Genomic DNA, 26478 nt, shown 5'->3' on the forward strand with positions numbered 1-26478 from the left:
AATGGGGACAAACACCAGAATAATGCTGCTGTTTTATCAAATAAACTAAAAGGGAAGAAAACTGAAGACAGAAGAAACGAAAGGAGATTTGTTACATTGTTCTGGGGTTAGCATGTTTGTACTCCAGTCTCCTACTCTCCTCACTTGCTTTCAGGAGCTGTATGAATTAGGCCCAGTCAGTTTTCTTCCCTTTCAGGTCTTTTTTTCTTTACCTTCTGTTAAATGTTATGGTTAAGGCCATGTGGTTTCTAAGGTCATGTCCAACTTTGAAACTCTAAAAATGTTATTAATAAGAATGGAATCTGACAAGTGAGGTGTTTTCTTCAGCTTTTTCACTGCTGAGACTAAAAGACTTGACAAGAGCAATTTTAGAAGAGGAAAAATTTATTTGGGGGCTTAAGGCTTCAGAAGTCTCAGTCCCTAGACAGCTGCCTCTTTTCCTCAGGGTTCCAGGTGAGGCAGATCATCCTGGTGGAATGGTGTGGTGGAGGGAAGTGGATCAAGACATGAAGATTAGGAAGCGGAGAGAGATTACTCACCAGATACAAAATGTATACCCCCAAGACACACACCCCTAATGACCCACCTCTTCCAGCCACACCCCCTGCCTGCCTTCAGTCACCACTCACTTAATCCCTTTCAGGGGATAAATTCACTGATTGGGTTAAGGCTCTCATGACTCAATCATTTCACCTCTAAACCTTCTTGCATTGTCTTACACATAAATTTGTAGGGAACAGCTAAAATACAAACCATAATATTGTCCCTGACACCAAAAACCTCATGCTTATCTCACAATGCAAAAGTACAAGTCCAAAACCTCCACTGAGACTCAAGGCAAACTCTTTTAAGTGTGAGCCCTTGTAAAAGTCAAAAACAAGTTGCATATATCCAATATGTACAGGTACAGAGTAAACATTTCCATCTCATAAAGGAGAAATTAGGGCATAGAAAGAAGGAATGGAACTAAAGCAAGACCTAAGTACAGCTAGGCAAATAAACCTTGTAGCTCCATTCCATGTCCAGCAGGTGGGCACATGGCATCATGATGCTCTCTCCAAAGGGCTGTGTAATTAGTTCTACCTCTATGGCTTTGCTGATTGCAGCCCATATGGCCTCTCTGTTGGCTTCTCTCTGCTTCCTGGTAACTTACTGAGCCACTTTCCTCTACCACACTCTTCCACCATGGTGTTCTGCTTCACCTATTGCCCCAAGGAATGGAACCAGCTGTCTATGGACTGACACTTCGGAAATTGTGAATCCCCAAAGAACTTTCCTCTTCAAAAATTGTTCTTGTCAGGTCTTTTTAGTCACAGCAGTGCAAAAGCTGACTAAAACAAGATGGATGGTATAAAACCTGGTGATGTGTTAGATTTGCCTCTGGACATGTCAGGTCGTTCTATTCTAGGTATCATTCCCTAGAACCCAGCTTTTTCCAACATGTGAACCATCTTAAAAGCCCCTTTCATGCTGCTGAGCACAACGGGCAAGACAACAACAGGTCTGGGTATCAACTGTCTTTCACCAGGAATGTGATTAAAAAGTCATGCACCTTAATGGTTTGATCTACAAACCAGAAAAAGATTGTGGGAATTGAAAAAAAAATGAAGCATGAAAAGTATTTAGAACACACATAAAGAGAGGATTTAAAAAGATGTATGCACCAGTTTCAAGGGTAGACCATATTTAGAGCCTAAGTCAATTAAATAAAACTTAAAGAACACTTGATACATTTTTAATACAATTTTAAATTTGAATTCTTCATGGATATTTGATGATATGAATGATGTGAAGGAATTAAGTTTTTATATGTTATGTTTTCTAGCTATGTTAAGAGAGAAACAGAGTTCCTATTCTTTTAGAGATTATAGACTAAAAAGTTTCAATATTAAATGAAAAAAAAAAAAAAACCTCTTGCCTTGGGGTAAATTCCTGCAAATCTCATTGTGACTCAACTCCACTTAGCCTCTGCAGCCTTATTCCTCATAATGTACTTGGTCTAGCCACTCCAAACTCCTTTTACTCCACTAAGTGTGCATTACTCATTCACCCCATGTTTTCACTTCATTGTTTTCTGGGAGTCCTTCTCCATCTCCGTCTTCTGACTGGTTTCCATTCATTCATCAGTATTTGGTCCGATGCCCTCTCCTCTGGGAATCTGTCCTGAATCCATCCCCAGGCTGTGTTAAGCACTATCCACTACATACTGCTAACATTGATTACTTCGCTGTGCTGGAATTGTCTATTTTTTCTGTTTCCCCCATGGACAATTTTTTTTTTGAGATTGATGATTATTTTATCTCTGAATCTCAAGAATTAGAAACAATGAGTAGTTTCTAGAAAGATGCTAGGAGGCTGAGTCAAGGTAGTAGCAGTAGGAATGGAGAGCAGAGGCAAGATTTAGGAGAGCTTGAAATAGAATAGATAGAATTTGCTGCCTGCTTGGATTTGGAAGGACAAGAGAAGTTCCAGATGAGCTTAGAAAGATAGCCAAGATTAAGGATATAAGAGAGTTCACAGGGAGGAGGTAATGCATTTTCATGAACACATTAAGCTTAAAATGTTTTGTAAATTGGTTCTGAAAATCTCAGCATTTAGTGGCAAATAGTACAGCATAATTTAGTTTAAAAAAGAAAAAACACCAAATTAAAAGCCAAAAGCTCTAAGTTCCAGTCCCCACTCTATCAGTTACTAGTTTTACGATTTTAAGCAAGTCATTTAACCTCTTTAAGCCAATTTTTTTTTCTACATAAAAAAGCACTTGATAATTCTTTCTGTTCCTTCCAAAGTAATGTCAGTAGTAGATAATGATTTGTATATAGTAAGAAATAGAAATGATAAATGAAATGTTGAAATTGGAAGGAAAAAAGTAAATGAATCATGTTAAGTACCTTTTTAAAAATATTTTTTTAGTGGTCAATGGATATTTATTATTTATTTATATGTGATGCTGAGAATCAAATCTGGTGCCTCACACATGCTACGCAAGAGCTCTATCACTGAGCTACAACCCCAGCCCTAAGTACCTGTTTTTAATTTTGTATGGATCATAAAAGGAAGATACAGTAGATCCTCTTCAAGTTTTAGGATAGGAGAACTGAACACGGCCAAGAAAAACTTTGAGCTACTCTACAAATAAATGAATTTGCTCATGTTTTCTGGTATCTGTGCTGCAGATAAGAAGCCAGCTCTATCCAGAGGAAGAGTTCCACAGCTCTGAGCAGGAAAGAATGAGGAATGAAATCTCTGACTTAACAGAGGAGCTTCATCAAAAGGAGATCACTATAGCAACTGTCATGAAGAAAGCTGCCCTTTTGGAAAGACAGCTAAAGATGGAGTTAGAAATAAAAGAAAAAATGTTAGCAAAGCAACAGGTATGCAAGCAAGAAGAAAGCTCTTTTCCAGGGCACACTCTTGTTCAGTGCTCACGGAGGGCTTTGTTATTGACTCATAAAAGCATTGCATTGCTTGGTATTGTATCTGGAACTTGGCATCACAGAAATTCTTGTGTTGTCATAGAAATGCTTTGTAGAATCATAAAACCATTGTGAGATAAAGTTTCCTAAAATAAAGAATTAGGGAAATAAGCAACAATACAAGGTAATGTCAAATCTCATCCTACCATTTTCTTGTAACCATATTTTGAGCACCTCCCACATATGTGCTAATTAAACTTTTCTTTCTTAGTTGTTTTCTGTATGTCCTGTTCACTAACATTTTTATTTAAAAAAAAAAAACTATTCCAGTTTTTCTGGGACATTTCCTACCCATCATTTCATTATAAGAATTCCTTTAGGGTTTTAAAAATGTGTGCTCTAACATGAAAATCAGTTCATATTTACTGAACATTCACTCAATAAATAGCCTAGTGCTTGAGGAAAAACAGCAATAGTACCTCAATACTGAAATATCACAAGTAACTTCTATTCTCTCTCTCTCCTTCCCTCTTTGCCAGGCCTGCCTGGCTTTCCTCCTTCCTTCCTATTTATTTTTTAAATTCTCTCAATCTTTTATTCATAATCAAATTGGTAATCTGCTATTGAGAACACAGTATTTATCTGCCTTTTTTACTCCAAATCTAGATGTTTTCAGAGCACAAAACATTTATTGAAAAAAATTCAATAACTTTCTAAGCATAGAAGATCATTTCACAAATAGTGTGACTATTAAATCCTGCATATTACAGAAACAGAAGAGACTCAGCCTTTTCCCAATTATAAACCTTAAACTGTGATTAACATATACAACACACAAGAAAACAGCAACAAGATAATAGCATCAGTGGTAGCTGTGTGGGAAAGGAATATTTAAAGTTGGGTATAGTGATCTGGGTAGTTGGATTATGAATGATTCTTACTTTCACTTTTTACTCTTAAATATTTTCTAGATGTTGTCAATGAGCATATACTTAGTAATTTACAAAAGTAAATCTTTAAAGCAAGTGTTTTATATAGAAATTAGCCCTAAATAAACAAAAGGACAGGTACCATATCCAAGTATTTTCAAGTAAAAAATATCAGGGAAAGAAAAAAAATTAGAAGACAAAATGAAGAAGTCACAAACAAGAAGGGAAACTTGGTAGAAATACCAGAAAGAACAAAATTAAATATGAAAGATATGTGTAACATATTGGAAAACTTAATCAGGTGTTAAAGAAATGTAATAGATGGTATTATTTTAAGTGTGATTTTTAAACTATTTTTGTGGTGATAATTTGTATACAATAGAAAATATCAATGAGAAATGGAATTTGGGGACTGGAAGGGGGAAAAGTAAATGAATCATTATCATAAGTATGTGCTTTTAATTTATAAGAGGAGGTTATAGTGGGGCTGGCCAAAGATAGAAGAGCTGAATAAGAGTACTTAGTAGATAAACCTAAGCAGAAGTGTTTCTCTTCACTGCAATTAGAAAATATTTCTGTGCATCCTTAATTTTAATAAGATTACAAGTTTTCACTATGAATTTTACATTTCCTTTTATCTACTCATTTTTCAGGTCTCAGATATGAGATATAAAGCTATCAGAACAGAAAACACACATCTAAAAGGAATGATGGGAGATTTAGACCCTGGGCAATATATGGTAATATGCTGAATTCATTCAATAAATTGAACAAGAGTTTACACAGTGGATTTACCCAGATACCGTTTATTGACCACTTGCCATGTATCAGGCATGCAGGAGTTGGAGTGGCAAATTGTCTTACACTTCAGTTGAATTCACTTTTATCTTCAGGCTGGAACATTTTAATTTCTAGTTTTCTCCCTTCTTCTTTTCCTGGATTGAGCTCAATTCTGATAATTTCCCAAAACATGCCAAATATGCTGTTTCCTCGCTTTTGCTCTTGTTGTTGCCTTGAAGTCCTATATCCTACATGCCTGATTTCAGTGTCAACCTTCCCCTCAATGAAGCCACTCCCCAAAACCCAGTTAGAATGAATTATTTCATCAACATTTGGTTTCTGTTTTGGTCTGACTTGTTTTGTAGCCTGTCACTGGATGACAATTGGGGATCATGTTCTATTGTTTGTATCAGCAGCACCTCACAATATCAGGTGTAGAGTAAGTCTTTGATATATGTTGGTTGAATACAAAGAGGCATGAATAAATGAATGAATGAACTGATGGCTTTACAGGTTTGCACAAGGCAACCTAAGCAGGTTCTGTGTCTCAATTCCATTGTTTAATAGTTGATGGTTGATTTTTATGTGAGAATTTTTAATTCATTGAACTAATATACCAGTGTTCCATGTTTATCATTTACTTACTCTGAGAGAAGTTTTAAAATGATTTTTCTGCCAGTCAAGAATGAAGAGGATAAGATATGAGATTATAATTGCTTAACCTGGCCTCAGTTTCTTCAGTGATAAAGTGAGGGAGTTGGATTAGGCATTCTCCACACTGCCTTCTCAAGCCATGGGTCTATATTTCTGTGATATTCTTATTCTCAGAATAGTCCATATTCTAGCAGAGTAGAAGCATCTAGAAACATTCTGCCACCTTCTCTGAATATGGTTATGGATCCTGTAACTGGAGTATAAATGAGTAAAAAGTAAAACATGTATGGTTTCCTTATCTGCTACATGAAAAACACTGCTTGTCACCTAAGATGTTTCATTTCTAAACTCTAGCCATACAAAACATTAAGTAAGGTCCTGGCTCCATGGGTGTATTTTTTAAATTATAAAATAGTATTTGTATTATTTTGAAGATTCAATCTGAATGTTTTTAGGTGTTTTTTCAAGGTCATCACAGCCCTCTCTGAGGTGCTTCATTCTGGCACCTGTAGGTATTTTGTTTTGTTTATTTATTTGTTTTGAACATTTTTTTAAATAAATAAAACATAGAACATTGTTATGGCTGAGTCCCTGTAGAATGCTGTTTTTAAGTCCTTTGGATATAGACCGAGGAAAGAGAGAGCTTGGTTGAATGGTGGTTCCATTCCAAGTTTTCCAAGGAATCTCCCTACTGCTTTCAATTTTGGCTGCACCAATTTGCAGTCCCACCAGCAGTGTATGAGTGTACATTTCTCCCCACATCCTCGCCAACACTTATTGTTGTTTGTCTTCATAATAGCTGCCATTCTGACTGAAGTGAGATGATATCTTAGAGTAGTTTTGATTTGCATTTTTCTAATTGCTGGAGATATTGAACATTTTTTCATATATTTGTTGATTGATTGTATATCCTCTTCTGAGAAGTGTCTGTTCAGTTCCTTGGCCCATTTATTGATTGGTTTATTTGTTTTTTTGATGTTAAGATTTTTGAGTTCTTTATATTTCCTAGAGATTAGTGCTCTATCTGATGTGCTTGTAGTAAAGATTTGCTCCCATTCTGTAGGCTCTCTATTTACCTTACTGATTGTTTCTTTTGCTTTTCAGTTTGAATCTATTCCGATTTATTGATTCTTGGTTTTAATTCTTGTACTACAGGAGTCTTATTAAGAACATTGGTGCCAAATTCAACATGATGTAGATTAAGGCCTACTGTTTCTTCCATTAGGTGTAAGCAAGGTCTCTGGTTTAATTCCCAGGTCCTTGATCCACTTTGAGTTGAGTATAGCAACACAATTAATAATAGCTAAATTATGGAACCAACCTAGAATACCCTTCCATAGATGAATGGATAGGGAAACTTTGGTGTATATACACAGTGGAACATTACTCAGCATTAAAAGATAATAAAATCATGGCATTTGCAGGAAAATGGATGGAGTTGGATATAATGCTAAGTGAAGCAAGCAAATCCCCAAAAAAACAAAGGCCAAATGTTTTCTTTGTTATGAGGATGCTGACTCAAATTGGCGATGGGAGGGGAGCATGGGAGGAATGGAGGAACTTTAGAGAGGGCAAAGGGGAGAAAGAGAAAAGGAGGGGGCAGAGGGTAGGAATGATGGTGGATGTACCCTAAGTACATGTATGAAGACACAAATGGTGTGAAAATACTTTGTGTACAGTGACTTGAGAAATTGTGCTCTATATGTGTAATATGAAATGAATTGCATTCTGCCATTATGTATAACAAATTAGAATAAATAATTTAATTTTAAAAAAGAAATAAAACATACAAACAATATATAAAGAAGAAGCTAATTATCTATATCTCTATCCCTAATCCCAACTGGAACTTCAGAGATATCCAGTACTAACAAAGCAGTGTGCAGTATTCAATCACTTTTCTCTTACACATATAGAAAGGTGAGTTGGGTATTCTTTTACAGATATAAATATATTATATATGCATTATCTAAAGCTGCCTTTGACTATATACAAAGACATTTAAAATTTTTTTTTTTTTAGTTGTAGATGGACACAATACATTTATTTATTTATTTTTATGTGTGCTGAGGTTTAAACCTAGTGCCTCACACATGCTAGGCAAGTGCTCTACCACTGAGCCACACAACCCCAGCCCTACATAGACATTTATAAAAGACAGTAAATATGTTTTCATTTTTCCTAATTTTCTAGGAAAAAATATACTCATGTAAAATACACATAATTTTTATGAACTGATTCATAAGTTACATACTAGTAATTTCAGAAGTAATTTTTTTGCTTGCTTTAGCCCCTTTCCCTTTCTTTCATTCCTCTACTCACATCATACCCCATTCACCAGTTAAAATATGTTATCATTTTGTACTTTTTCGTGTGTGTGCATGCATGTGTGTGTGTGTGTAGTCATGGGCCTATTTATGGATTTTATCATTTTCAAAAATAAGAATTACATACTTCTGTATGTCTTGTTTTTGTTCACTCAACAATAGAACATCATGTTAAATGAAATAAGCCAGACTCAGAAAGTCAAGGGTCATACCTTTTTTCTTCTATGTGGAAGTTAGAAAGAAAAAAAAAGGTCTTGGTGGGGAGGATTTGATGAAAAATAGAAGAGACACCAGTAGGGTAGGGAAAGGAGAACAGGAGAATGGAGGAAGGATTGGTAAAGGAGGTACTAGGGAATGAAATTGATCAAAGTATGTTATAGACAAATATGAATGCACCACAATCAAACCCAATATTCTATACAATTATTACACACTAATAAAAAAATATAACCCTTGGAATCCTTCCAAATCAACTGGTTCAAGTCTTTCATTATTTATATTTTATAATATTCCATGATATAAATGTATCAAAATCTATTAAACATTTTTCATAATAATTTTAACTCTGCTTTCAGTTTTTTGCCTAAGTGAATAATATAAAAATCCATGTATGTGTGTATATATATATATATATACACACATATATGTGTATATATGTGTGTGTACATATACATGTATATACATATGTGTGTATATGTACATATATATGTATACACACACACACACACAATGTATACACACACACACACACACACACACACACGGTCTTGGAATGGTTTCCTAGAACTGGAATTGCTGATTCACAGGATGTATTTTCATTTTAATAGCTGTTATTAAATCATATTTCTAACTTTCTCTCTTTGAACCTTACCAACAATATGTGTTATTGCTCTTTTTAGTTTGTGTCAGTGTTAGGGTTTGGAAATGAGTTCTTCCTCAAAGCTTCCGTGTTGATGCAGAAATATTGAAAGGAAAAATTAGATTATGAGAGTTGTGACCTAATCTCATACAACCTAGTTTTAATGGACTAACTGGGTGATAACTGTAGGTAGGTGGGGTGTGGCTATTGGGGTTGTGTTCTGGAAGGGTTCCTCTTCCCTTTAGCCTCTTCCCCTTTCTCTTTCTACTTCTTGCCTGCCATGAGGTGGGAAGCTGCTCTCCACCACACCCTTATACCATGATGTTCTGCCTCATCTTGAGCCTAGAGCAATGTAGGAGGCTAACCATTGGCTAAACTCCAAAAATTATCTAAAATAAGATTTCCTTCCTCTAAGTTATTGTTGTCAGGTGTATTAGCCACAGGGATAAAAAGCTGACTAACACAGTCAATATGATGGTTATAAGATAATTTCTCAATAGACTTTAATTTTCACTTCTCTGAGAATAGTTGAGCATAGTTTTATTCATTTGTTGGCAATTTGTATTAATATGAATGAGAATATAGTCTTTTCTCATTTTTGGGGTTATTTGTTTTTTATTTCTAATTTATAACAGCAATTTTATAAATCTGTTGATTGATTGAAACTTTGCTTATGATATGTTTTTGCCATTATGCAGTTTTAAACTTTTATTTGTCCAAAATTTCTTGCTTTGGAGTTTCTTTTCTTGAACAACAGGGTTTTCCTAACCTCTACATGAATATATAACCCTTTAGAGTTTCTTCAAAGATTTTTATATTTTTTTATCCAATTCTTGAATCTATTTGAGTTAGAATTTTGAATTGATAAAAAATAGCAAAATTTAATTGTTTATATCAACATTAAGTTCAGTTTATCCAGTTTATTCTCGTAACTTCCTATTGTATTACATTTGGAATTGAATTAAATTTATATATTAATTTTAAAAGATATGGCATTTTAATTTTCTTTCTTTCTTTCTTCCTTTTTGGCATGGGGATTGAACCCAGGGGTGATTAACCGCTGAGGCATATCTCCAGTCCTTTATTTATCATCTTTTATTTTGAAATATGGTGTTGCTAAGTTGCTTAGGATCTAAATTGCTGTGGCTGGTCTCAAACTTGAGATCATCTTGCCTCAGCCTCCCAAGTTGCTGGGATTACAGATGTGTACCACTGTGCCCAGCTAGAAATTTTATTATAGTTTTTCCATCTAAGAGTAGAGCATGGTTTTCTGTTTCTTCATATAGTTTTTTAAAGTATTTTATAGTTTTTCTTTATGTTGGTTCTGTGCCTTTTAAAAAAATTTTTCCCAGGTATTTCACAATTCTTGTTATTATTATAAATGGAAATATTTTCCCTTTTCCATATCTAGAATCCTATTCCAATATACAAAAAATCCAAATTATTTTATTAATTCTAATAACATTTTTACTAGAGGTATTTATGTTTTTAAGATATATAATCTTATCAACAAAAATGGTTGTATCACTTCCTTCCCGCTATTTATAACAGTTTTGTTTTGTTTTGTTTTGTTGGGGTGTGTGTGTGTGTGTGTGTGTGTGTGTGTGTGTGTGTGTGTTACACTGCATTTGCTAAAACTTACAAGAAAATATTAAGTAATAAAGTGTGTGCTGGCAAGTTTTCTTGTTTCTGATTTTAAATTTACATTTTTGCTTAGTATAACATTACTTCCTGATTTGATAATTAAATCCTCCTATTCTTGTTTTACTTAGAATTTTAATTAATAATTGCTGCCAGTTTTTATCAGCATGGATGACATCATGGATTTTGCTCTTTTATTTGTTGATGTGTAATAACTATGGTTAATGTGTAATAAACTATGGTTGATATTCACCCAAATTAGAATCCTGGAGTAAATCTTCAGTCATTGTATTAATTTGATAAGGATTGCCATAACAAAGGGCCATGAACAGGGTGGCTTTCAAACAACAGAATATTTATTTTTTCAGAATTCTGGAGGCTTGAAGTCCAAAATTAAGGAGTCAGCAGGGCTGTGCTCCATCCGAAATCCATATGGGAGGATTCTTCCTTACCTCTTCCTGGTTTTTGAGGGTTTGCCAGCAATCTTTGGTGTTCCTGGGCTTGCAGAAGTGTCACTTCAATCTTTGCTGGCATGGTGCTCTTCATGTATCTCTGATTTCACAAGGGCATCCGCTTCCTGTGTTTGTGTTTCTTCACATTGTCTTCTCTCCATGTGTGCCTGCTTATGTACTAATGACATTGGATTAAGGCCCACATTATGACCTCATTTTAACTCTAAGACGTCCTTTCCAATAATGACACATTATGAGGAACTAGGGATTAGGACTTCAACATATATTTTCTAAAAGCATACAATTCAATTCATAATAGCCATACTTTAGGAATTTTAATGTATTCCTGGATTCTCTATGTTAATGTTTTATAAATAACAGATCTTATAAACTAAGATCTGTATATATACATGGTATTTGTATATAGTTCTCTCTTTTTCAAAGTTAAACTGGCTTTATAATTTAAATTGGGAGCTTTCTCATTTTATAAGTAGTCTAGAGTAGTTTAAACAATATTGAAATTATCAGTTCCTTAAAGGTTAAAAAAATGTAGTGGGCTGGGGTTGTGGCTCAGTGGTAGAGCACTTGCCTACCATGTGTGAGGCCCTGGGTTCAATCCTCAGCATCACACAAAAAATAAATGAATAAAATAAAGCTATAAGAAAAAAAGTTACCTCATTTAAAAAAAAAGAATGTAGCTGTAAAATCATCCAGACTTGGTAAATTTCATTTATATTTTCTTTTAGGTTCTTGGTATATTCAAAAATTTCACTACTTCTTAGTTCATTTTGATAATTTGTATTTTTCTAGGAAATCTTTACCCATTTCAATTTGTTTTCTTGTTACCAGTTAGTAATAGCCTACAATCTTTTCATCACTTTTATATTCTTTAAATTTCTTTTCTTATTCCTAATGTTATATAGCTAAATATGTATCTTTTGTTTTAATTCTGAATCATAAGAGTATTATTCATTTTATTAGTTATTTGAAAGCATTGGCTTTTAGATCAATTTATTTTTTTACCCACTTCATGTATTTTTAGTTTTTATCAGTTAATTTCTTTTCCCTGGTTTGTTTTATTTTGTTGTACTTTTTCTAGTTTCTTAAAAAATCATATCTGTTTTGTGAAAAAAATCCCATATCAAGGTAGTTATTTCTGAAATAATTGGAAAGGAAAAATAAACATGGGTTTAAACAACTGGTACTGAAATTTCACCTCAGGCAATAAGAAACAAAATATTTACATCATTATTTTTAAGCCTTCAACGCTTGTGATATTTGGATAACATTAAAATAATAATTCCCTTTTCCTTTCTAGACAAGGAAATTACTGATCTTCTAATTGGTCATATTTAAATAGCTATAGCTTCGAGAATATTTCTACATTACTAACTGTGAAGCTCCCTGCTCATTTTCACTTAGGGGGAGACAGTTTATCAAAAGGACCCCACCCAGTGGAAGGAGCAGGTGGTCTACACTCAGTTGTCACCAGTGTATGGACAGGGCTAAGCAGTTCCTGTTTTTAGGCAGGGAATGTTCTGCTGGGAAAACCAGCTGGTGTCTTAAGTTCCCTCGGGTCTCAGTGAGATGCTTAAGAGTATCTGAGAACTAGCAAGAGGCTCCTGGCTTGGCAAGAGATGTTTTCATTGAGTTTATGTTAAAATTCGACTGCAAAAACACGGGTTTTCTTTTATTCTTCTCCTCAATTGCTAACAAATAATCAAGTTTATCTTGATAATTTTCTTTGATTCTATATTTACTTGGTCCAATCATTGTAATTATTAATTTTACTTTGATTTAAGGAAACTGTATTAAGTTTTACTGAATTAATCAGACCTTAGAATTTATGGTAATTTTTAAGAAAACTAGTTTGCTTTTCAGTATCCATAAGTTAGCTAAATAAAGTAGTAGCATAAAAATTAGCACCCTCCTAATGATTAAATATACATTTACGTACTGTTAACTAACATGCTAACCATAAAGTATACTAAAATCTTTCTTTCTGTAGAAATATTTTGTGAGCCTAATTATTATTGTTGAATATTGTTTTAGTCAGTTATTTTGCTGCTGTGACTAAAAGATCTGACCAGAATAACTGGAGAGGAGGAAAGTTTACTTAGGGGCTCTCAGTTTCAGAGATCTCAGTCCATAGACAGCTGGTTCCATTCCTCCTTGGGGCTTAAGGTGGGGCAGGACGTCATGGTGGAAGATTATATGGAGGGAAGCAGCTCACATGATGATCATAAGGCAGAGAGAGACTCTACTTAAAATATATAAAATATATATCCCAGAGTCACGACAATAACCTACCTTCTCAAGCCACACTCTACCTGCCTTTAGTCACCACTCAGTGAATCCCATCAGGGGATTAATTCACTGTTTGGGTTAGGGCTCTCATAACCCAATAATTTCTCCTCTGAACTGTCTTGTTATCTCACACATGAGCTTTGAGGGACACCTCACTTCCAAACCAGAACAAATATACATAACTAAAAAGAAAAAACGTACATGCAAAATGCTAAAATTCAGGCATTTCAATAATTCAATTGCCTCATTCTAACCTTTCCCAATAGATAGGCACCAGGTCTTTTAACCCTTCTAAAAACAAAGAAATGAATTAAAATTATAGAACTCTAAATTTTTGAAAAAAAAATGAGAGTTGAATAATAGGTCTAAATAAAAGAACCCATCAGAAATACATAGGTAGCCCTGTGGGGCTCAGTGGGAGAACACTTGACTCAGTTGTCTTTCATGCATGAAGTCCTGGGTTAGATCCCCAGCACTACCAAAAAAGCAGGGGTGGAGATTGGGGTTGGAGGGGAGGGTGGAGAAAGAAATACAGATGTAATTTAATTAAAATGTGTTTTCAAATGATAACCACCTAGTGGGGATATATTTCTGAAATTACAAAAAAAAAAATAAGGAAAACACAAAACGAGAGCTCAAAAAACCTTGTTAAGAAAAATGGAATATGTTCTTAAATATAAGACATAAATATATTACCTGTTTTATTCTTTTAGATTATGTTCATAACATTTATCTAATTATGGTACATTTAGAAAATTGGAGGGTATTTAAAAATCATTGCTATTCTTCTTAATTGCTTTAAATCAACACTGAACCCAAAATAGTCATAGATAAAATCTAATTTTATAGAGAAATCTTGAATACAGTTTCAATTGAGCAACAAACCATCAATAATTATATATTTTGACTGACAGACGTCTTATCTGGAGTCATATTTTTAATCTCATCCAAAGATAAGTTTGTGGTCTACCTTTTTCAATCAGATTTGCCTTTATGAATTTTTCCCCTTGGAGGACAAAATTTTATAAGACTCTGCCTCTTTATGTTTACTGCAAATCTACTCTAATTTAAAAATGAGCAATCCTTCCTTTAAAGCAAAAGATTATAGATGGTTCTTTTATCTACACTGTTATCTCAGAAGAGAAAATATTGAAAAATTCTAAAGGCAAAGGCCTAACAGAAATACCTAACAGAAAGCCCCTCTTTTCTCAAAGACTACCTTGTTTGAAGATTAAGAAGCATGTAACCCACCCAGGATTGTTTTGTGAAATAGAAGGGAGATCAGTGGAATAGATTAAGAAGGAGAGGAAGGAGGGACAGAAAGGAAAAGAGAAGAAGGATGGAATGAAATTGACCAAATTATGCTGTGTACATATGTGAATATACCACAGTGAATTTCACCTTCATTTATATATAAAGCACCATTTTTTTTCAAAAACTATAAATAAATAGAAGGAAGACAAGTGGAGTAGAGGAAGAGGCTCAGGGAAGAGAAGAGGAGCGGGAAGTACTAGGGACTGAAGTGGAGCAAATCATACTCCAGGCATGTATGATTATGACAAAATGAACTACAATATTATATAGAACTATAATAGACTAATAAAAAAATTTTACAGTTTGCTCTCCTGGAACATCTTCTTCCATTCAATAACAAGATCTTCTTACATATTTACTAAAGTTCCATAATGCAATAGGCAGTAAAAGAAAGTATAGTAAGCAGACTTGGCCTTTGAATAAAAAGATAAACAGGCAAATATATTTAATACATAATCTACTATGTATGTATTTCTACATATATTTATCAGCCTTGATATTAATATGAGATTATATGGATAATTTTCAATGTGCAATTAGTCAAAAATTTAGAAAACTTAGAATGACTTTATAGGGTGGCAGCCTATATGAACGGCACTCAAAACTTTATACTTAGGAACTTCAAAAAGAAAGGTGTAAGCTCTAATCATTTAGAGTCTTACAGACTTTGAAATATCAAAAAAGATGCTTTCTTAAGTTATGCTTTTTGTGGAAGAATATTACCTCTGAAATCAGAAAACAATTATTTAATCAGCAGCTGTGCTACTCGTGGACATGCAAATCATAGGATAAGGAGGATGACATAGCTTCATGTAAAGCGTGTTATGAGTTTTTGTTCTGAAATATAAACTATCTTTTAAAACTTTTTGAGAAGTTTAGACACTAGGAAATTTCTTATAGTATTTAACTTAAAAGCCTCAGAAATCTCTATTCTTACTCTAAAACGCATTTCTGTGATTTAAACATGCTTCACTTTCTATTTTGAGGATGCATTAAAATTGAATATCCCGTACCAGATGTGGTGCTGGCATAATCACATCTGTAGGATCAGCAGGATATAATAATCCTGAATCAGACCCCACTCTATATAGATTTAGTATAATCCATTAATGATTAAATGGATGTTTGAATAATTAGAATAATTTATTATTTTAAATCTCATACCAAATTAATTACAAGTATACTAAAGAATTAAAAGAATTAAATTATGAACAAATAGAAGATGGTACAATTGCTTTTATGATCAAAAGAAAACTGCAATTTAAAAGTAAAGAAGTCACAAAGGAAAAAAACAATAGATTTCACTTAAAAAAAACTTTCTAGATAAAACACATCATACACTAAAAAATCACCAATTAAACAATGGAAAAAAAACTTTCTAGATAAAACACATCATACACTAAAAATCATCAATTAATCAATGGATTATTATCCCTAATATTAGAAAATTATTTCAGATTAGAAAAACATAAACACTCTAATGGAAAATTGAGCAAAGAACACAAATAGACAACCAACTAAAGATGGAGTGGATATTGCCAGAAAAGTGTGAAAATATAACCAACTTCACTAAAAAATTACTATTTAATGTATCGAAGTAGCACATTTTAAAAGTTAGTAATATTAAATTATTGTTAGTGTGATAAAATAGGCCCCTAATACATTACTGGTGTGAAATTATGATACTTGGGTTTCTCCAATTTATAGGGGAAAAAAATCATACTTCTTAATCAAGTTCTTCAGAAACATTTATACATTTTTTCCTAGTGATCCCCACTCTTGGAATCTATCTAAAGAAATACCAAGATTCGTGCATAAGAAAATCAAAGAGAGGGTTATTTATAATTTTGAAGGCAAACTAAATCTTCTGTAATAGAAATGATTAAATGAATTCATTTATACCTCTTTGATGCAGTCATTAAAAATCATTTTTAAAGTATACATAATTTTCAATGGGGAAAAAACAGTCTCCAAAACTCCAAAACTTTATTGCTCTTTGTACATTATAATTTTGTAATTATTATTATAATTTTAATAATTAAGTATCCATACCTTATATGTATGTATTTCTTATTGGCAGAAAGATATAATAGTTCCAGTTATCACTGAGTGGTAGTAGTGTGGAACATTTATTCTTAATATCATTCATATTTTATATAAGGATGTGAGTTATTTTAATCAGAAAAAATATTCCTTTAAAGTTGAATTTTATATTTTGTTTCCATTTTTTATCAACACTAGGAGGTATGCCTATAAACACATAAGTTTTAACTCTGGCCAATTTGTTGTAGAGAATGATAATGCACAGAGTAAACCTTGTCACTATTGAAGCACACAGACAGTACTGTGTGCCCTGCTTTCATTGGGAATGTGTTCAGCAGCTATTTTCACTGAGTATCTGCTTCTTGTGAGGAGGAGCTTTTAGGAAGTAAGCAAAATAAAACTGCATTACGTGGCTCAAATGAAAGGTCCTTAAAGCACATGTGTCCAAACACAGAAAATATGCATCATTTATAAGGACCAAGTTATTCAATGATAGTTTATTTCATTCTCTAGAGTGTGGACTTCACTAACAGGGAACATTCAAGGCATACATCCATTAACAAACTGGAATATGAGAACGAAAGGCTTCGAAGTGATCTTGCAAAACTTCAAATCAATGGAAAATCAGCATGGTCTAATCAAAATACCTATGAAGAAACAGGAAGATACTCCTATCAAAACCAAATAAAAATGGAAAAAAATGAAGATAGGTATGCCAGCTCCATTATATAAGGACATAAGTTTAAAACATTGACATTTATCTTTAATTCATTTTAGGTGTTTAGTCATTATTGCTTCTTGGTCTTTGGGCTAAGATAAAGAAAAGTTGTTAGCCATTATTACTGATATTATTACTAACAAAATTGTATTTATAATAATAGTAGTGCTTCTCTAACAACACACAGGACCTAAACTGTATGTTTTGGTGAATAAACTAATAGCCGGATCTGTTATTTCCTCAAATGCACTCCTGTGGGGGATAGGTGTGCTTGGCTCAAGTTGTTAACTAAGCATATCTACAGGAGATAAATTCAAAAGTTAACGGGACATTTAAAAAAAAAACAAAGTCTGTTCAAGATTGTCATGGGTGTAGCACAGTTCTCTCTTTTCACCATGCCAGCCCTATGTACGTATTAGAAGGAAAGACGTTCGTCTGCTACGTGAAATAAAACTGTTCAAAAGTGCCAAATTAATAACCCTCTTCTGGTGATGAAGATTGACCACTATCCCAAAAGAGTTCTCAGTGGTGGGGTGCTGTGGTGGCAAGGTGGCAGCAGCAGTATAAAAGCAGTAGAGAGAGGATGGAAGAGGCCACTCACTGGCCACAGCCATAGACCACTTCTCTGATGAGAACTGCTCATGTGTATTACCATACTAATGTGCATTCATTACCCAGCATTATCTGAAAACCCATCCAAAGGCCTTAATCTTTATTTGGGTACAAGAATATATTTTCTAATATTAAATAAACACTTTTCAAAATGCTACCCTACTTTTAGTTCTCTGCAGGTCAAATGATGACTCCCAGGTAAGAGAGACAGGCCCCTAAAAATACCATAAAGGGTCTTCCTGTGTGACCATCAGTCACCTGTCTAGTACTGATCACCCATTGGGTGCAGCACGCTGCTGCCTATAGTTTCTTGTGGAAATAACTTTGAAAGCCTTAGATAAGGGGTCCAGGTGTTGTTATTTAGAAAAAAAAGACAGTTACTGTGCCTTTTATTATTTCTAAAAAGTACTTTTCTTGTTTCAGTACCCCTTTCTTTCTCTTTGTCAGACAGTACAGAATGTGTTAAAAGTGCCTAACAAAAACAAGACAGTAGGGGACAGAGAAAGTAACATAAGAGGTAAAATGCTCAGCAGGAGATTATCTTAATAAGCAGTTTGGACGACTGTTCCTGCTGTAAAGCCTTGTGTCCTGCCAGTTTCATTTGTTGAAAGTTTCATTAAATTTGTTTTAATGCCTCATCTGATTTCAGTGTTCTCCAGTGACCTCGTTTTTAAAAGAAACAGCATTTCAAATGTTCTGAATAAATTATTACATGTAGAACCCAGTATGGGGAAGAGTTGTTAAGATGCAAGGACACTGTGAACTCACCAGTGGAGAACTGTAAAACAGAAACCTCTGTATTAATTTTAGCAAGTAAAAAAATGAAATAATTCTTTTCCTCAAAACACAGCTTGGTGAAGTCAGGTAGTCAATGCTATAGATATATATTTGTTAGGCATAAATTGATCAGAAAATATACAAGTCATGATTATATATCAATAGCTAATGCTATTGAACTATTTTTATTGAACTATTTTAGGAAAGAAAAACCTTTTAGATAAAGGTTTATGAAGATAATGCTCCACAAAAATTTAAAGTCTAGTGTAGGGAAATTCTTGCTTTTAACTGAAAAAAAAAATGTATATTAAGTAATCTTTTATTCACACTTAACCCAACTTTGGTGGTTTTCACTCTCTTCAAAGTGATGTTTTTAATGTTCACTCACTAGTCCAAAGCATTTACTTTCTAATATGATAATTACTCAGCACTTTTTAAAAAAATTATCAAATTTAGTTGGATTTGATTAGGATGTTCTGAGTATTGTCCTTAATTGTTCTAGTTTTAAAGTTTCAATGACTTATAAGCAAATTTGGCATAGTGGAATTCAGAACTATTAATTTTCAACTAATTTTAATAAATCAATTTTATAATAAATGGAACTTGTCTATCTATGAGATATTCACTTAAAAGTGAATTTATGGTTTTAAAAATTGTATCATATACTGGAAATATTTCAGTATCACAAACATTAATCATTAAAATGGCTTCAAGTCTAGCTAATAAATTAAAAGTTTCTAATACTAAAAAGCCACAAAGTCAATAGGTTTGTCATAACCACATGCATGTTTCCCTGTCAAGGAGTGAATAGTCACCTAGAAGCCAAAACTAAGTTGAGAAAATTTTATACCATGCTATTGCTCAAAAAGAAGCAACACAGCTGAATGGTTGTAGGCCAGGCAACAATGAACAGTCCACAGAATCAGGAGCTCATGTGGAGTTTTATGTGAGGCTAGAAAACACTGGCATAGTTTGTGATGGGATCTTGTTTTATGCTTAGGAGATGATCCCATATTCTAAAGGGAAAGCATTGGAGCCAGGGTTGCCTGTACATATAGAGGACAGAAAACTGCAAAGCTGACTCAAGACTCCAGTAGATAGAGTTCTGCTCCCTAGCACAGCAACTGGGACCTATCAAAATTGGACTGGGGCCTTGGAATAGGATCCATGGGAAAGCTAATTGAACAGATCAGCTTGTGAAGGGATATTAGAAGCCTTCTGAAATAATTTTAAAGATAGCTTTTAAATTGATATATGTAGCATTTTATGCAAGGTGGTTTTATGAAGTATTTGAATAGCTATATTCTAGAAGAAGAGCTTGTCAGATATAAAGATGATTTAAAACAGAAGCACTTTAGTTCATAATGTAGTCTTTCCTTTCAATCTCTACATTTTATTGATCTTACTATAAAAAGAATGTTCCTATATAAATTTTAGTAATTAACATCATAAAACTGTATCTATACCTCCATAGCAAAATGGATAATTGAGATAATTATTTAGATAATTTAGAACAAATAATACTTTGCCTGAAATCTCTGTATAATTGAGAATACAGATATATGTATATAGGTTTCTTGAATCACTTCTATGATTATCTTGTTTTTTCCACTCTGCTCTGAAGTATAGATGGCAGCCACTCAAATTAAAAGGTCTGGCCTAAGATTAAATGCAGATGTACTATGCAACTGCTATCATTCTGTTTGAATTGTGAGATGTTCCATCTTATTGTGCACATCATAAACCATGTTATTTCAGTTAATTTGCTGTTCTGTTTCCATGGTAATAATGGTTTGGAAGAATGGGGGAAAAGATTTATTTCAAGATAAGTAAAAATGGGAAACGTGTTGTATTTGTTTTTATGTACTAATTTACAGATGCCTCACTTAACTTTTATTGCTATTTGTATGCATAGCTTTGAAAATGTTTGCATAATAAGAAACAAGCCTAGGTAGAATTGGTCTTTGGATAAGAACAGAGAAATATAATGTGGATTTTTTTAAACTTTGAAGACTTTGAAAATGCTTAATACCTGTGGGAAATTTGGATGTTAGTAAAAATAAATAATTCCAAATTGGATAGATTTTTATATTTTCATGGTCTTTGATGATTAAATGTAAACCACATTATTATGGAATAGAGCAATTTAATCCTAAATAGCCCATATTGTTGGGACTCTTAAAATAAAATTTTTAGGGTAAACTGATTTGTTTCTTTGTTTTATTACTCATATATCTGGTTAGCAGACCAAAATTTAAAATCTATTAGTATTTTTTCAGTCTCATCTTCTACCTGTATTTTGGCATTAAACCATACTTTTCATACTATGTTTTTTATCAAAATTGTGGAGTTTAATATCAGGTGAACCTGGAAATGAGTCAAAGATTCAGAATCATCACTTCCTAGCAATTTAACCTGATTTTTAAAATAAACGATTGTATAAAAAAATATAGTTTTTAATTTTACTTTCCTCTTCTGTAGATAATGTTCACTAGTTAGGATTATTTTGAAGATCAAATGTGTTTAAAATAAAAGCATCCAATCTTTATTGAGCATTTAGTATGTGTCAGGCATTGTGTTCTAAATGTTTTACATATATTAATCATCTAACTCTTATAGCAACCCTTTCTTATAAATGATAAAATTAAAGTCACAGCAAGATAAAGCCATTTCCTCAAAAATACAAAACTAGTAAATGGAGGAGCTTGGGAAATATGTAAATTGAAAACATGCTATAAATTATTAAACCCTATTGAGATTAGAGTTATCATTATACAAAGACTTGTTTTAACATTAAAAATATATATATAGTTCTATTAAGATAGCCAGCAAGGTCAAAGTAACAGAGAATTAAAAAAAAGTGTGTCTGTTTAGAAATGTCAATGGCAGTTGTTGTTTGAGATTTCTCTCAAATAGCTTCAGTTATTTAAATGACCAAGAGATACAAAAGTAGAACACAGAGAGTAGAGCAATTCAGGTGATAAGGATAACAGAATTAGGAATTATGTCTTTAGGAATTATTAGGTTTTCTGCATGATTATTAGTACTTCTAAGTCTTTTTTTGACAAACTCTCTACCACTGATTCCCATCCTCCTAAACCCAATCACAGTCTTTTATGTAAAGTAGAAATTGTTTTGTTATTCAGAAAAAAAATTGTTTTCAAAGAAATACCCAGTTAATAAGCCTAAACATTTTGCTATGTTTTCCCCTAGCTGGACATCAGAATATTAAAATCCTTGACAATATAATCAAACACATACCCTTGGTAGCAATAAGGACAACTATTCTTTCTCTCATAGACTTAGCCAAGATCATGAACCAAATAGAAGTACCACGCCTCCAATGCCACCTTTGACATTTCGAACCAAAGAAATGGCAAGTCCTTTGGTTAGTGATGATGAAGTATTCCCATTGGTGAGTTGCTGGTTGCTGGATGTTTTTTTTCCTTTAACGGGTGATTACTTTTGTACTGATACCATATACTAATGTATGTAGTAGTTTAAAAAATGTCACTTCTTGAATAGACTCCAAGATGAGTCTGTGAGTCACTCAGCCATACCTATCTATGGAAGGAAAAGAGACCCATAATATTTCATTGAGTATTTCAGTCAGTGGTTTTTAACCTCTAGTGTAGAACAGAATTACTGGTGACGCTCTTTTAAAATGCAAGTGTTTGGAACTCATCCTCGGTATTCTATGAGTCCTCAAAGATCTGTATATTTTAAGAACTATAAGTGATCTTTTGTTCCTTTTTAAAAGCATATTTTTACAGACCCTGACACACTTGCAAATACATGTACCAATCATAAATGGGAAGCTTGAATCATGTAATGAAACATATTGATATAACTCTCCCAGGTAATACAGAGTATTATTAACTTCAGAAACCCCACCTGTATCTCTTCCAAAATAACCACTATCCTGATTTTTAACATCATCAGTTTTGCCCATTTTTAAATTTTATGGAAAGTGTACACACACACACACACACACACACACACACACACACACGGGATTGAATCCAAGGGCATTTAACCAATGAGCCACATCCCTAGCTGTTTTTATTTTTTATTTTGAGACAGGGTCTCACTAGGTTGCTAACGCCTTACTAAGTTGCTGATGCTGACTTCAAACCTGCAGTCCTCCTGCCTCAACTTCCTGAGCCACTGGGATTACAGTCAAGTGACATGGCACTGGGCTATATTCTTATGCCTGGCTTCTTTTGCTCAACATTGTTTCTGAGATTCAAAATCATTATCCATATTGTTTTATATAACTTTAGTTTATAGATTTTTTCTATATAAGGCCATTGTATATAAATACACAATGATGCTATAATTAATTCTGCATTCATTTGATGGGCATTTATTTCTAGTTTGGGGTTATTACAAATAATGCTGCTAAAATAATACCTTTTGGTGCACATGTGTACACATTTCTGTTGTTTCTATTGAAGATGCATCTAGAATCATTAGATCATATGATATGGTTATGGTCAGCTATAGGAGACATTACCAGACTGTTTACTATTTGAACCAATGAATACCTCATAAAGTAGTACATGAGAACTTTCCTTGTTTGCCGCAGTCCAGCTGCAGCAAAATAACCAGTGGGACAACTTGTGTACGTTGATACAGCAGGAGTGGGAGCCATTTATTGTAGGACCGGAGCAATATTTATACATTCCACACAGCTTATCTTAATTAGCATAAACTAGATACATCAGTCAACCAATAAGAAATCTCCACACTTAATGGCTTGCTGGTGTTACTTCACAAACCAGTCCCTCTGGCATTTTGCCAGGCGCCATCCAGACTTGTTTACAGACTCTAACACTTGTTCTATATCTTTTCAAACATTTGCAGTTATTAGTCTTTTGTATTTGGACCATTATGGTCTGTGCAATAGTTAATACTGGATTGTTTTAATAAATATTTCTCTACTAAAAACGAGGTTGAGCATCTTGTTATATATTTACTGGTAATTTTTATATCTTCCTTTGTGGCATGTCTGTTAAATGTCCTTGCCCAATTTTCTTTTGGATTATCTTTATGCTTGTTGGTTAGTAGGATTTTTTAAACATATTCTGAATATAAGTCCTTTATTGGTCATATATATTGCAAACACCTTCTTCTACTCTTACATGCCTCTTCTATTTTGATGAGCAGAAGTCCTAATTTTAATATACTCAAATTTATGAATCTTGACCTTTGTAGTTAATATATTTGATAGTTTATTTTTCATTTTCTGAAGATTCCTATTTAAACCTGTCAGAAGGTTATAAAATAGTGTTATCTTTTAGAAATTTTATTTATGTTTCAAATTTAGATAAATAATCTAACTGTAATTAATTTTTGCATATGATGCAAAGGAAATTCTCAGCCTCTTTTTCTTTTGGAAATGTTCAATTAACCCTAAACACTTATTCCAGTCCTGTCAATTCTTTTGGATTTTCTATATTCACTCAAAATAATGCCAGTTTTATACATTTTTTCCTTTTCCTTCCCTTATTGTACTGACTTATATCTCCAGTAAATATTGAGAAATGATATTACCAACATCCTTTACCTGTGCCTCATTACAAGAAGAAAGCTCTCAACATTTCACCTTTGTGTATGACATTTCTTGTAGATATGTGGTAGATCCCTTTTAAACGATTAGGGAAATTCCCTTTTATCCCTGTATTGCTAACTTTTTCACGATACAAGATTTTATCAAATGCCTTTTTTCTATCTCTGTTAAAATGAATATAGAATTTTTCTCCTTTGCTATGAAAATATAATATTTTATTATATTATATTTTATCTTGATTTTAGATTAATCCAGATTTGTGTTCTTGGAATAAACCTAACTCAATCACTAAATTTGGTCTCTTAATATTTGGTTTAGAATTTTTATTTGGTGTTCACAAGACAGATTGACCTGTAATTTCCTTTGTTGTCCTGATCAGGTTCAAGTGTCATATTATGCTGACCTCATAAAGCAAGTGGGAGGGAAGTGTTCTTAATTTTAGTTTTAACATTTTTCATGGTTCTTGAATTTTTATTTGATACTTTTTTATAGTTTACGATTCTCCACTGAAATTTTTATACTTTTTGTTTTAATATATGTACATAAAGTATTGAAATAATAATACTTTTAGCAATCACTTTCCCTTGTATTCAAAGTATATTATGTAAATGTTGAGTTCTCTCCATGATATCCTAATATAGCATACAAATTACAAAAAAATAATATACAACAGAAAATATTTAAATTGAATAGGGTGTGCCATGAGTATTTTTCTATTTTTTTTTTTTTTGGAATATGTCACCTCATATTGGTAGAGACTGGAAGTGAGAGTTAAGCAATTATAGTAGAAAGAGAAGGCTTTAAACTATTAACTTTTGAAGATTTAGAGATTTCTAAAGCCTCATCATATTGTGTTCATAAAAACATAAAATGTCAACTTTTAAAACAGAATAGACTTTCATACTAATAAACTAAACAAACTTCCTTACTTATTATGGGAATCTCTAAGGAAACTTTGTAATATCTATACCAACAAAAACTTTGATCTTTTTGTGTGTGTGTGTGTGTGTGTGTGTGTGTGTATGTATGTGTGTGTGTGGTGCTAGGGATTAAACCCAGGGTCTTGTGCAAAAACTTTGATCTTTAATGACTTAAAGAAATCTTGTATCTGGTCCAGCAATAGGGGGAAAAAGTAATAAGCTGATAACTACTTCATTATTCTAATATCCAGTGAGTTTATTTTGGATTTGAAGATCATCAGTTTTCTGCACAGTGGGTTCCTTTACCACTAAGCAGGACTCAATGTCAGCATATTCATCAGTCTATGAGCTCTCAGATAGTGGTGCTGACAAAGGCAAAAGGCAGACTCATAGAATGCACATTAGTTTTGGTAAGGATAAAACATTGCTCTTTCCAAGGTGTAAGGGACTTGATGTGATCAAGTTGCCACCAAGAGGCAGGTTGGTCCCCTTAAAGAGTACTGCATCTCAGGAGCTCAGCTGCATTTTCTACTATGAGCAGATTCAGATGTTCAACAGCAACAGAAGTTAGGTGACTCTTGGTGAAAGGGAAACCTTACTGTTGGACCCATAAATTATTTTCATTGGAGTCGCCAAGGACAAAATAAGATCAAGCCATCCTGTCCACTTGCTAGTGCTCTATCTCAGTCACAACTTAATAGAATGGCAGGAACAACTTTTCCACTGAAACTTACCAGACTCCATATGGCATTTTTTCTACTAGAGATTTTTTTTTTCTATTATGGGAACTGCCAAGACACAAGTAGCAGGATTTCTGTGCTCTACGCTGAAACTATTGTTGAGCTCTTTCTTGTTCTAGGAGTGCTCAAAAAACAAGGACCGGACTTCTGTGTCACTCAATAAATGGGTCAGATTATTCCACCCAAAAGTAGAGCGTTTTCACAATGGATTCACTTGTACTTTACTTAAATGTCCTGACATGCCCCATACTGCTAGACACCTAAAAACAATGTCATGGCCTTGAATTTTTTATTGGATTTATCTTTCACCATCTGGAGTATACATGTCTTTGACAAACTTGCCACTTCTTGCTTATTAGACCTCATCCATATGATGTTAGTGTTAATATCATATGTTGTATGTGATAGTCTTTGGTA

General features: G+C 33.3%; 1 protein-coding gene across 5 annotated transcripts in view; it reads left to right on the forward strand.

Annotated features, from left to right (window-relative positions):
* The window catches only part of Deup1 (deuterosome assembly protein 1), a 102350-nt gene that overhangs the window by 56877 nt on the left and 18995 nt on the right, over window positions 1-26478 (forward strand). For all 5 annotated transcript variants that reach the window (XR_013437829.1, XM_078046866.1, XM_078046865.1 and 2 more), the window contains 4 exons: window positions 3177-3374; window positions 4999-5085; window positions 17236-17432; window positions 22130-22244. Coding sequence is in view for 4 of the 5 variants with exons in the window: in XM_078046866.1 (XP_077902992.1) it covers window positions 3177-3374; window positions 4999-5085; window positions 17236-17432; window positions 22130-22244 (597 nt within the window). In the remaining variant the exon portion in view is untranslated. The remainder of the gene's footprint in view (window positions 1-3176; window positions 3375-4998; window positions 5086-17235; window positions 17433-22129; window positions 22245-26478) is intronic.

The sequence above is a fragment of the Ictidomys tridecemlineatus genome, chromosome 4 (genome assembly GCF_052094955.1).
Source record: "Ictidomys tridecemlineatus isolate mIctTri1 chromosome 4, mIctTri1.hap1, whole genome shotgun sequence".
In the NCBI taxonomy this organism is placed as follows: domain Eukaryota; kingdom Metazoa; phylum Chordata; class Mammalia; order Rodentia; family Sciuridae; genus Ictidomys; species Ictidomys tridecemlineatus.